Consider the following 13,069-nt stretch of genomic DNA (forward strand, 5'->3'; position numbering starts at 1 on the left):
CCACCTCCTGAATGTTCTAAAGTTTCTGTCTCAGGGCTTTTTGAACCTGTTATTTCTTCTGCCCAGACTCATCGCTCTGACCTCCTGCTCTCGCAAGACTGGTCCTTTCTAGATGTTCCTTCCTCAGAGAAGGGAGCAGTGTGGCATACCCTCCCATACACACACATACACACCTCCTTTGTTTCCTTTACTACAACTGCACGCATCGTTATTATTTCGTCCACTTGTTTCTTGTGGGTCTCTTCCCACCAGAGTGCAAGCTCGCTGAGGGCAGAGGCATCGGCTCTTCCTTCTTCNCAGAGCCCAATGCGGGGCTCGAACCCACGAACCACGAGATCATGACCTAAGCGAAAGTCGGACGCTTAACCGACTAAGCCACCCAGGCATCCCTGCTCTTCCTTCTTCTTGTGGGTCTCTTCCCACCAGAGTGCAAGCTCACTGAGGGCAGAGGCATCGGCTCTTCCTTCAGCGGGTCCCAGCCCCTGAATAGTGCTGCCGTAGGCATCTGGTGACTACTGGGTTGGATGAACGAATGAAAATTTACAGCACATATCCTAACCTGCGTTCACCTGCTGTAAAATCCATGTGCTTAGCCCAGAAGTGTTTTTTCCATTGATCAAAGCAATACTGACAATGAGCATGATCTAAAAAATTAGCTGTGCGTGTGCTGTGTGCGTTGTTCTCTGAACACCTTTACACATGGTATCTTGTTTAATTCCTGCTTCACAAGTGAAGCAGCAGCAGCACAGAGAGGTTCAGTAAATTGCTTAAGGTAACACAGCAAAAATGTGGCAGAACCGAGATGCAAACACAGCCAGTCTCGATGTGTGCCCTTAACCATTACACAGTACAGCCTCTCAAAAAAGGGGGAAAAAGGCTAAAAGTGGTAGGTCAGAGTTCCTAGGGCAGAGCCTTGCCTTCATGGAGCAGAATGGAGCACCTCTTCCTTCAGATCTCTGCTCAGATGTCACCTGACTGATCATGAGCACCTTAGAGAAACAGGGTCTTCCCTCTCCCACCCCTGCCCCCCTCCCCCCACTGATGTATTTGTGTATCTCCCCTCCCTCAAATGTAGACTCCATGTGAGGGGGGACCCTGTCTGCTCTGCACTGCTGCCGTACCCCAGCGCCTAGCGCAGGGACTGGGGCGCGGCCAGCACTCGGTGCATCCACCGGGTGAGGGGATGCTCACTCCTTTTTCTGAAGATGGCCATGTTCTCTTGGTAGCTCCGCACCCTGGCCACCGGCTGCCTCCCAGTCGTGCACCGTGTGAGGCTTTGAGCTCCACTGTGTGGCCTCTCCCCCCCCACCCCACGCGTCCACTTCCGCCGCCGTTAACCCCGTGTGCTGTTTGGAGCCTCCTAAGGTGTCTTATTACCCTTTCTGCACACGCAGGCAGAGAGCAGAGTGAGAGCCGAGGACTGTCGAGGGCCTGTCTGTTTCTACGAGCCCCTCTCCTGCCTGCGGAGGAGAGGTCAGCTAAGTTAGGGCCCTGAGATGCATACAGATGCTTAGTAGCCAAGAACTGCAGTCAGTACCTGATCCGCGGCTTCTTCTCATTTTATGTCTGTGGTCTCTTAACCCACGTTATAAACCGGGGCTGCTTCTCAGACACAGCGAGGAGGACAAATCTGCCTTCTCAGGTTTTTTTACCTAGTTCATATTCCTCTTTCTTTATCCCTTGACATCATCCTTTATTTGTTTTTGTGTTTTAGGAAATGCTATAATACAGGGCACCTGGGGGGCTCAGTCGTTTGGGCATCCGACTTCAACTCAGGTCACAGTTCATGGATTCGAGCCCCGCGTCGGGCTCTATGCTGACAGCTCAGAGCCTAGAGCCTGCTTCGGATTCTTTGTCTCCCTCTCTCTCTGACCCTCCCCTGTTCACGCTGTGTCTCTCTCTCAGAAATAAATAAAACATTTTAAAAATTTTTTAAAAAAAGGAAATGCCGTAATGGATTGGCTCCTTAAAGAGGTTTATACACATTTTGAGCATGCCGTTTAAAGTTTTGTCTTTTCTCAGTGCAGGTGAATGACCAAACTTCCAAATGACATAACTACCTCCTGATGTTAGATTATATTCTATCAAACGTAAATGGATGTCGCGGTAGCAGGGAAGAGAAGTAGCTGGTTCTAGAATAAAACAAATTTAAAAGTGAGGAATGAAACATAACAATTTGACTATAGTAACGGGGGAAAAAAGGTGTTCTCAACAGGTTTGTTTGTTTTTTTTTAAGTTAAAAGAGGAAGTTTTTGCTCATTCAGAATTCTGTGAAACATTTCTATTCTGGAGCATAGAAAGGTTTTTTTTTTCCTATTAATTTTTAAAAAGGGAGAGAACATTGATATTTAACATTGTATTAACATTGTATTAGTTTCAGGCACACAACATAAAGGTTTGATACATGTGAAGTGACTGCCTCTCGGTGAACATCTGCCACCACCGTGGTTATAGTTTTTTCTCTTACACTGAACACTTTTAAGATCTGCTTTATTAGCAAGTTCACGTGTACAGTATGGAGTTGTGAACTCTGGGCGCTGCGCCGTGCGTCACGTCTCCGGGGTTTACTTTTCTTGTAGCCAAGGTGTGTGCCTTTTGACCACTTTGACCCATTTTGCCCACGCCCCAGCCCCCACTTTCGGCAATCACCAGTCTGTTCTCTGTGTCTGTGAGTTCAGGTTTGATGTTTTTTGTATGTTTGTTTTTACTTGTTTTTGATGTTTATTTTTGAGAGCAGGGGAGGGCCAGAGAGAGAGGGGACACAGCATCTGAAGCAGGATCCAGGCCCCGAACTGTCAGCACAGAGCCCAACCCGGGGCTCGAACCTACAAACTGCGAGATCGTGACCTGAGCCGAAGTCAGACACTCAACTGACTGAGCGCCCCAGGCGCCCCTTAGTATTTTTCAGATGACCTGGACTTCCTGGCAGTGTCTGTGTCCAGTTCTGAGACTTTCAGGGTAGCGCTGTCCCTGTCTCATGAACACATACTTTCCTGTGGTCTCCGTGACAGCCATCAGAGCGACAGCGCCCTGCGGACCTTTATTAACAGACAGATTCTTTGTGGTCATTCGCATACACACTATGGCGCGTTTTCATCAGAGAGCCCTCCGGCTGTGTGTCAGCGCCCCTCAGCTGCTCTGACTCCGGCTGGGGGTGGGGGGTGTCCTCTCAACTCCCAGGGGACCAGTCCCCTGGGTCCTTTTCAACTTCTCTTTTCTCCCCTCCACCACCGCTTCCCATCTTCGCTTCTGTACATGGCCGTTTCTTTCTCCTTTTCTCCTCGGGCACCAGGACGCCCCTGGGTGAGGATCCAAAGTCCCTTCTTTGTGGATCTTCCCTGCCTTCCCTCCCCCAGCGCATACAGCTTCCGTGAGACTCCCAGGGAGCTCTCTCCAGCTCGTCCCTGCTTTGTCTGAGGTCCTGCCCGCAGCTGGAATGGCCCACTGGTTCTTTCTTTCTTTCTTTTTTTTTTTTTTCTTTTAATGTTTAGTTATTTTTGAGAGAGAGAGAGAGTGGGAAAGGAGGAGGGACAGAGAAGAGAGTCCCGACGCAGGGTTCGATCCCACAAACCATGAGATCAAGACCTGAAATCAAGAGTCAGCCGACTGAGCCCCCAGGCACCCCCCGCTCTGGTTATCTCTGGTTGTGCACCCCACTGCCACTTCACTCTTGACACCCCTAAAACTAGAAGGGCCACTTGCACCCCGTAAGCCATGCTCTGTTTCTCTCACGTTGATTCGGAAATAATACTGATTTGTTTTCATTGCAGGCTCTTCAGCAAAAGCACTGGTCAGTTTAAAAGGTAAGATCATAGCACAGTTCTTCAGGCACAGCAGAAACTAGAAATTTAATTCATTAAAGTAAGGTGGATAGAATGTTTCTCTTTTCTTTCTAAATTAGCCTTCATTCTAGGTTTTTAATATTGGTTTTCACTGATGATAATTTTAAACTCACAGACTGTTATAGGAGAATTGGTCCTTGGTGGTTGGAAATTATTAAGAAATTTTTCCCCCAGGGCACCTGGCTGGCTCAGCTGGTCGAGCATGCGACTCTTGATTTCAGGGTTGTGAGTTCAAGCCCCCGCATTGGGTGTAGAGATTCTTTAAGAATAATAAAGTCTTAAAAGAAACAACAACAGAAAAAGTTTCCCTAGAATTATTGATTAAAGAACTTTATTTTTTTCTTTAATTTAGAGGTAACCTCTACCTCCAACATGGGCCTGGGACTTATGACCCCCAGATCAAGAATCACACACTCTACCGACTGAGCCAGCCAGGTGCCCAAACCCCAAGAACTTTTTAACTAAACATTCCAGATATCTTAGTAGAGTGAAAGCATTTTTTAATTAAGTTTTTAAAAAATGTTTATTTTTGAGAGAGAGTTTGTGAGTGGGGGAGGGACAGAGAGAGGGAGACTGAGAATCCAAAGCAGACTCTGAGCTTTGAGCACAAAGCCCGATGTGGGGCTCAAACCCACAAACTGTGAGGTCATGACCTGAGCCAAAGTCGGACACTCAACTGATTGAGCCACCCAGGCACCCCTAGAATGAAAGCATTTTATTAAGCAGCTGTGCTCAGCCATATTTTTGCATGAGTTTATTTTTCAAGAATCTTGCCTTATATGTAATAATACAAGTCTCTTGAAATAAAAGAACGATAATACTTTTCTCAGAAAAAAAATTATACGTGTTCCTTGGCTCTTTCTGCATGAACGTTAGGCCACCCTCTTACTGTAGTTTGTTTTGAGATTTTGCTGGATCAGGATTCTACTGGGTAAGTAAATCCTGAACCATGCTCTGCTCAAAGGTTCTTTAGTACTTTGAGTTTTTAGAGCTACCGTGTTGTGCTTTAATTGGTGGTTTACCAAATTGAGTCCCGGCTTGAGAACATTATCTCCACGACGGCCCTACTGTGTTTGCCTGGGAGGGTCGGCCCCACTCCTCCTTTCTTGTGCTTCTTAAAATGTACATCTGAAAAAGTATTCCTTTGTTCTTTTTCTGCCAGTATTAAAACCGTTTGTCTTTAAAAAAAAAATACATATACAAGTGATCTATTTCTTACAGAAAACAATTAGAAAATGCTGATGAGCAGCTAGAAGGAAATAAAAACCACTGTCTTGTGTATATTCATCCTCGTTTTCTGTGTCTTTATATAAACATCTCCTTTTTTACAAAAGTTAAACTCGCCCTCTTGATTTTCATCATATCCCTAATCAGTTACCTGATTGGATTGTTTCTGGTTGCATACAGCTCTGAAGACATTTGTTTGAATCAAGGAAAACAGAAACACCCACACATTTTATTTTTGTATATCCAGGGTTTCACATCTTGAAGCAGGAAACATTTAGAAATATACTCTAAATTCAAGGTTAGAAGCTTTTCCCATTTCTCCGTTGCCCTGTTTTCAATCAGATTATGCTTATTCTTAGCAAATTAGAAGGAAGGCATTACTAAAAACACAAAGAAAGAAACCACACATAATTTACTATGAAATTTAATACTTTCAAGACACAGTGCATTGTCAAATTATGTAGAGTTTGACAAAAAAAATACAGAAGAGATTTTTTTCATTTGTAATAAACCAAGATTACTGTGATCAGTATATTTTGTCCATTTTGGTAAATATTTCAGATATATTGCTGTTAATAAAAAGGCAATGTTTGTAGTATACATCCTTCGAACTTAAATCTTATTAGTAATAATTACTTATTACAGAGGGAAGCTTATCTAACACACGGAATGAAAAGTACAGCTCTTTACAAAAAACACCTGTTTGGAAAGGCAGGAACACGGGGCCTGCTGTGGAAATGGTAAGGAATTAGTGTTTCTTACTCTTTAGAATATGATAGCTCACTTTTCTGTACTATTGTCACGTGCAGATGACAGTACGAGTTTTCCAGGGGTTTCCCCATCCCCAAGCATTTGAGGCTTTAAGTGTCATTGAGTGGTACACAGTCATACTCAGTCCGTAACCTTTGAGAATGTAGTCATCAATGGGCATTGGTTAAGCCATTGCAGTCTCTTTAAATAGGCCAGACTAAAAACAAACAAAAAACCACACACACCAACTTCTGACCACTCCGAATCATGCTTTACTTCGAATATAAAAAATGTCACCTGGTTCTGCTCTCTGCAAAAAGATACATAAGTAAGTGGTAAGATCTCAAAACCTCATGCAGGTCAAGGGTGAGTACAGATAGGGTAGAAGGGACTTCCTGTCAGGGCTATGGAGTATTCAGACTGTCGGTGGGTTTAATTTCAAAGCCCAGCACCTCTGGCCTTGACCCTGTTGGTTGCTGGCCATAGGCTGCTTACCCTCCATGCCCACCCCCCTTCCAGCTATGCGAGAGACTCCGTGTCTGGTGCTGGGGAAGGAGTTGAAACAGGATGTGGCTATCGTCGTGGTATTACTTCTGCTGTCCTTCTCTGTCTCTGAGGCCTCTGAACCGAGGGCAGACTGTCAAATCGTTCCTATCACAGACGCTTCAACGTATGATGGCCTTTGGGTACTTACCCCAGTGAGCTCTGGTTCCGAGCTTTTGTTCTGTGGCCAGTCCTACAGGCACTTACCAGACAGCTGCGATAGGAGCCTCGTGCTTTTAGTCACAGATGGAAGTTCGGCTCCCGCGTCTTGACAGAGCGCCTAGTGTTGTTATACACTTCAGTTGGCTCTCTCGAGGGATCTGGTAACTGTCCAGCCCAGCCCTCTGCCGCAGACACATCGCGTGACACCCTCACCACCCACAGTCCAAGCACTGACATAATGAGGACTGCAGTTTCCAGAACTTACTTTCCTCTCGCACCATTCGAGGCTGCTCAGGGTACTTGGGTTCCGATTTTACTCATCGGCGAGGTGTTTGAGTTATCGACAGATTGCCTAAGTACGTAGCTCACTCCTATGTAAATTGAAGATCAGTGACATTGACTTTGTGCGCTTGTATCCCCTGCACGCCATCCTGCCAGCCTCAGTGGGATCTCCCAGGTACAGAATTCGGTTGTAGAACACAAATGGGAAGTGTCTGGTCTTTGTATTAAATAAACAAATTTCTATCCTAGCCTTTCAGAAACTCAAAGCGAAGTCGACTCTTTTCTGACGAAGACGACAGACAAATAAATACCAGGTCGCCTAAAAGAAACCAGAGAGTGGCGATGGTCCCACAGGTGCGTGTGACGCAAGCGTTTTTTCCCAGGGAACGGAGTGAGCACAAGGGCTCACGTGATAAGGTTCATTTTTATTATTCGTTTCCTCTTGAGTAACAACTTCTTCTTAAATCAGTGCTCCAACTCCGCTCCTCTATTCGTGACCTAGAAAGGCCAGGATTTAATTGGTGGCCTTTTCCCCGGTGCGGAAAGCCAGACCTGTCTCACAAGTGCACACTTTGAAGCACGGAGAGGAGAGCGGACTTACAGCAGATGGACTTGGCAATAGGGAGTCCATTCCGAGTTTTGTGTGGAAATGAGTGGGGGGTGGGGGAGGGACCTTTTACTTAATGACAGGAAAGTATGGTTTTCGTGGGTTTTTTGTTTTTTTTTAACGTTTATTTTTGAGAGAGAGCACTCACGGGCAAGGGGCAGAGAGAGAGAGAAAGAGAGAATGAATCCCAAGCAGGCTCCACACTGTCCGCTCAAAGCCCAACATGGGGCTCGATCTCACAAACCGTGAGATCATGACCTGAGCTGAAACCAAGAGTCAGGTGATAAACCGACTGAGCCCCCCGGGTGCCCCAAAAAGTTAACTTTCTGAAGTACGATATCCTATCCGGAATTGGATTCGGGACAGGAAAAGGACATTGGTGGAAGAAGCATAGAAATCCACAGGAAGTCTGCAGTGTGGTTAATACTGTTGTGGCACTATTAACATCTTCATGTTGGCACGCCGTGGGTATGCGAGGGGTTAACATCAGGGAAGCGGGGCGAACGGCACGTCTTTGCAACTTTTCTAGGAATTTACAGTTTTTCCCAAAGTTGATTTTTACCTCTACCAAGTCTCTAAATCTATTTCCCTCATTGACTAGTAACCGCTGTAATTAGTTTGATTTATGCTTTTCGATCTTTATAGGGCTTCTCTAAAACTTTAAATGGGTATTTATAGAAGGTACGTGGTATTCTTTAATGTCTGTGGTTTTAACATTGTATTTGTGGTCTTCTTTTTTTTTTTTTTTTTAACTTTTTTGATGTTTTATTTCTGAGAGAGAGAGAGAGCGTGAGCAGGCGAGGGTCACAGAGAGAGGGAGACAGAATCAGAAGCAGGCTCCAGGCTCTGAGCTGTCAGCACAGAGCCCGACACGGGGCTCGAACCCACGAACCGTGAGATCATGACCTGAGCCGAAGTTGGACGCTTAGCCGACTGAGCCACTCAGGCACCCCGTGTGGTCTTATTTTCATGATGACACATAGTGCATCGTTCTGTAATTTAGTTTTTCATTTAAAAAGTCTGTTTCGAGGGTGCGTAGGTAGCTCAGTCAGTTAAGTGTCTGACCTTGGCTCAGTTCGTGCTCTCCCAGTTGGCGAACTCGAGCCCCCTCACCGGCTCGCTGCTGACAGCGCAGAGCCTGCTTTGGATCCTCTGACCTCCCTCTCTGTTTTCCCCTCCTTCCATGCTCTCAGCCGTTCTCTCTCTGAAAAATAAACAAAAAAAAAATTAAGTCTGTTACTGAGGTCTGGCTATGCTGATTGATTGAGGTAGATGGTAGATAGACTTCAATGTTTTGTTTCTTTTTACTGTTACATATTTTTCAGCCTTAGTTTATACATTCCCTGACTTATGGGCATTTAATTGGTTTCTGGATGTTTACTATTACGGACAGTGTGGTCTCGAACACCCCAGACATGCCTGTCTAAACTCGCAAGTGTTTCCTGGGACACGTGCCTGACATGTGAAACTGCTGGGTCATAGGATATGCACATTTAAACATTTTGTTCTGTTTTACTTTATTATTTTATTTTATTTTGTTTTATTTTATTTTGTTTTGTTTTATTTTATTTTATTTTATTTTATTTATTTTTAATTTACCTCCAAGTTAGCGTAGAGTGCAATGATGATTGCAGGAGTAGAATGCAGTGATCCGTCCCCTGTGTAGACCACCCAGTGCTCATCCCGCAAGTGTCCTCCCTAACGCTGCCTGCCCATTCGGCCCATCTCCCACCCACAGCCCCGCCAGCAGCCCTCGGTTTGTTCTCCGTATTTAGGAGTCTTATGTTTTGTCCCTCCCCGTTTCTGTATTCTTTTTGCTTCCCTCCCTTATGTTCATCGGTTTTGTATCTTATGTTCCATGTATGAGTGAAGTCCTACTGTGTTTGTCTCTCCCTGATTGACTGATGTCACTCAGCATAACACCCTCCAGGTCCGCCCGCGCAGTGAAACCTCTGAAAATAGGGCCACCTTGTTCTCCAGAGGCCTCGCACCGGCTCCCACGATCCACCAGCCGTATAGCATAGTGCCCGTTCCCCCAAGTGCCTGCCGGCTCCGCGTGGAAACACGCAGCTAGTTGTTTGCCAGTCTGCTCATAGCATCTCCCCAGTGTTAGCTGGCGTTTCATCTGTGAGTGACCTCGAGGCACTTTTCACATATGTTTAAACATGATTTCTTGGGGGCGCCGGGGAGGCTCAGTTGGTTAAGTGTGCGATTCTTTTTTTTTTTTTTTTTTTTAAGTGTGCGACTCTTGATCTCAGCTCGGGTCTTGATCTCAGGGTTGTGAGTTCAAGCCCTGTGCTGGTTTTGGTGCTGGATGTGAAGCCTACTTTTATAAATAAATAAATAAATAAATAAATAAGTAATTGATAAAAGAAGAGAAAAGCAATTTCTTCCCCATAAACCGTTTAGATTGTTTCCTATTTTCTATTAGATTGCTGATCGTTTTCTTATTCATAAGAATTTTTTATATATTAAGAATTTTAGCCATTTGGCCTGTTTGTATTTTTTTTTTTTAATGTTTATTTATCTTAGAGACAGAGTGTAAGCAGGGAGGGGCAGAGAGAGAGAGGGAGACACAGAATCTGAAGCAGGCTCCAGGCTCTGAGCTTTCAGCACAGAGCCGGACGCGGGGTTCGAACTCATTAACCGTGAGGTCATGACCTGAGCTGAAGTCAGACGCTTAGCTGACTGAGCCACCCAGGTGCCCCTGGTCTGTTTGTATTGATTGTAATCTTTTTTCAGTTTGTAGTTTGTTTTTTGACTCTGTGCATTTTTTACTAGGCAGGACTGAAAAAAGAAATTGAAGGGTCAAATATAATTCTTTTTATGACTCCCTAGGTTTATACTTACTCAGAAAGACCTTCCTTAGTCAAAAATTTATAGTTTTTGAATTCATGTGTATTTAATTCATTTTTTTTAAGGCTTCCATTTTCACTTCCTCTGGAATTTATTTTGGGCAAGGGGTTAGGTAAGGGTGCAACCTCGTCTTTTCCCAGAGGACTGCGCAGTAGCCCTGGCCACGCCGACTGAGGAGTCCGTCTCTCATGCACGGATGTAAAGTGCTGCCTGCATCCCGCTCTTTACTTCAGCTCAGGTCGTGACACTGAGGTCGTGTGACCCAGCTCCTCCCCCCCCTTGCTGGGTCTGCTCCACCGCTGCTCGTGCTCTCTCTCAAAATAAATATACGTTAAAAAATAAAGTGCTGCCTGCATCACAGCTACATTCCTGTATATATTTGGGATTATTTCTAGACTTTGTAGCTTTTTATGTCTAGTGTGTCCCTGTATGTGCTAGTGTCAAATTGTTTTAATGTGCTTTTAGGTAGTGTTTTCATATCTGTGAAGACATTATTACATACTCTTTTCTTAGGCTTTCTTAATATTGCACATTTTGTTAAAAAGTTTATTTTGTGAGAGAGAGAGGGAGGGAGGGAGGGAGGGAGAGCATGACTGGGGCAGGGGCAGAGAGACGGGGAGGGGGACTCTCAAGCAGGCTCTGTGCTGTCAGCATGGAGCCTGATGCGGGGCTTGAACTCATGAACCATGAGATCATGACCTGAGCTGAAATTAAGAGTCAGTTGCCCAGCCTATCAAGCCACCCAACTCCACCTTCTTGCACAGTTATTTTTCCATAGGAACTTTAGAATGGATTTATGCCACGTGACATGTGTGTAACATTCGGGCCGTCCGTCCAAGGACTGGAGGTAGTTCCACTTATTTAGGCCTCGGAGTCCCCTGTAGACTGTACGTGCTTTTCCTGTGTTGAGCGTGTACATTTCTTCAGGGTGTTCCTGAGTGTTTAATACTTTTGTGCTTGTCATGTTTTGCTTTCACGAACCGGATATTTCTTCTGTTTTATTATCTAACTGGTCCTCACTTCTATAGAGAAAAGTACTGATTTTTTTTAAGATACTGATTTTTCAAAAATATTCAGAGAGGGGGGCGCCTGGGTGGCTTGGTCGGTTAAGCGTCCGACTTTCGCTTAGGTCATGATCTCGCGGTTCGTAGGTTCGAGCCCCGCGTCGGGCTCTGTGCTGACTGCCAGCTCAGAGCCTGGAGCCTGTTTCAGTCTGTGACTCCCTCTGTCTCTGACCCTCCCCTGCTCACGCTGTCTCTCTCTCCTGGAAATAAATAAAAAACATTTTAAAAAAATATTCAGAGAGAGAGAACAAGCATGAGCGAGCGGGCTAGGGGCAGAGAGAGAGAGGGAGAGGGAGAGAATCCCAAGCAGGCTCTGCACTGTCAGCGCACAGCCCAACACAGGGCTTGAACCCCTGAACCGTGAGATCATGACCTGAGCCAAAATCAAGAGCCAGTTGTTTAACCTACTGAGCCACCCAGGCGCCCCTTGTTTGGTTTTTTTAGTTTATTTATTTATTTATTTGGAGAGAGAACATGTGAGTGGGGGCGGGGGAGGGGGAGAGAGAGGGAGGGAGAGAGCCCCAAGCAGACCCCATGTTACCAGTGCCAAGCCCAGTGTAGGGCTCCATCCTACAAACTGAGATCATGACCTGAGCCAGAGTCAAGAGTTGGACGCTCAATCAACTGAGCCTGGCACCCCTGGGATACTGACTTTCGTATGTCAACTTTGTATCCGCCCGCATCAGTAAATTCTCTTACTATTTTTAATGACTAGAGTTGGGTTTTCTGGAGTTTGCTAAGAAAGCCATATCACCTACAAATAATGATTTTGTCTTCTCCTTTACAATTTTTATTCCTCTTACTGGATTAATTCCATCAAAACAATGGCAAAAAATAGGAGTGATAGTCAATACCTTGGTCATATTCTTCACTTTAATGACATGGTTTTAGTACTTTAACATTGACTATGATGATGACTTTTGGGTTGGAATGAGGAGGAAATAAGTTTTACAGGTTCAGAAAGTATCCGTCTATTTTTATTTTCTTGGTCAGTAGAGCTAAAGGTTTGTCCATTTTGTTGATCTTTTCAAAGAACTTTTGGTTTCATCACTTTGTCTCTTATTTTTCTATTTCATTTATTTCTGCTCTGATTTTTTAAAATATTTTTTAAATGTTTATTTATTTTGAGGAGGGGGGAGACAATGTGATCAGGGGAGGGGCAGAGAGAGAAAGGGGGACACAGAATCCAAAGCAGGCTCCAGGCTCCGAGCTGTCAGCACAGAGCCCGACGTGGGGCTCAAACTCACAAACCCTGAGATCATGACCTGAGCCGAAGTCAGAGGCTTAACCAACCAGGCAGCCAGGCGCCCCTCTATTCTAATCTTTATTATTTTTATTCTTTGTGCTTGTTTTGGGTTTTCTTTGTTCTTCTTTTTCTAGCTTAAGGTAGAATAATAGGTTATTACTTTTTTTCTTAGATCTTTCTTCTCATCTAATATAGGCATTTAACCTATGAATCAACCCCTCTCCTTTCCCCCAAGCACTGCTTTAGCTGTATCATTTAACTATTGATATATTGTGTGCTTTCATTCTGCCCAGTTCTACTGAGAGTTTTTTTTAACGAATACTGGGTTTTGTCAAATATCTTTAGCACCAGTAGAGGTGATCATATGATTTTATTGTTTTTCTTTTTAAATTTTTTAAAATGTTTTTATTTATTTGTGTGAGAGAGAAAGAGGCAGCGTGCACAGGGAAGGTCAGAGAGAGAGGGAGACACAGAATCCGAAACAGGCTCC

At 44.8% G+C, this 13,069-nt stretch overlaps 1 protein-coding gene across 3 annotated transcripts in view; it reads left to right on the forward strand.

Moving 5' to 3' along the window:
- The first annotated feature begins 3,770 nt into the window (after positions 1-3,770).
- LIN9 (lin-9 DREAM MuvB core complex component) overlaps positions 3,771-13,069 on the forward strand; it is a 49,701-nt gene continuing 40,402 nt past the window's right edge. For 2 of the 3 annotated variants that reach the window (XM_077779900.1, XM_077779901.1), the window contains exons 1-3: positions 3,777-3,803; positions 5,715-5,809; positions 7,056-7,160. In XM_077779900.1, coding sequence (XP_077636026.1) covers positions 5,807-5,809; positions 7,056-7,160 — 108 coding nt within the window. In that variant the 5' untranslated portion in view covers positions 3,777-3,803; positions 5,715-5,806. Of the gene's footprint in view, positions 3,804-5,714; positions 5,810-7,055; positions 7,161-13,069 lie in introns of all 3 variants that reach the window. The other variant, XM_077779899.1, reaches the window with a different exon arrangement.

Source organism: Crocuta crocuta, unplaced genomic scaffold (assembly GCF_008692635.1).
Source record: "Crocuta crocuta isolate KB4526 unplaced genomic scaffold, BGI_CrCroc_1.0 scaffold322, whole genome shotgun sequence".
NCBI classification, from domain to species: Eukaryota; Metazoa; Chordata; class Mammalia; order Carnivora; family Hyaenidae; genus Crocuta; species Crocuta crocuta.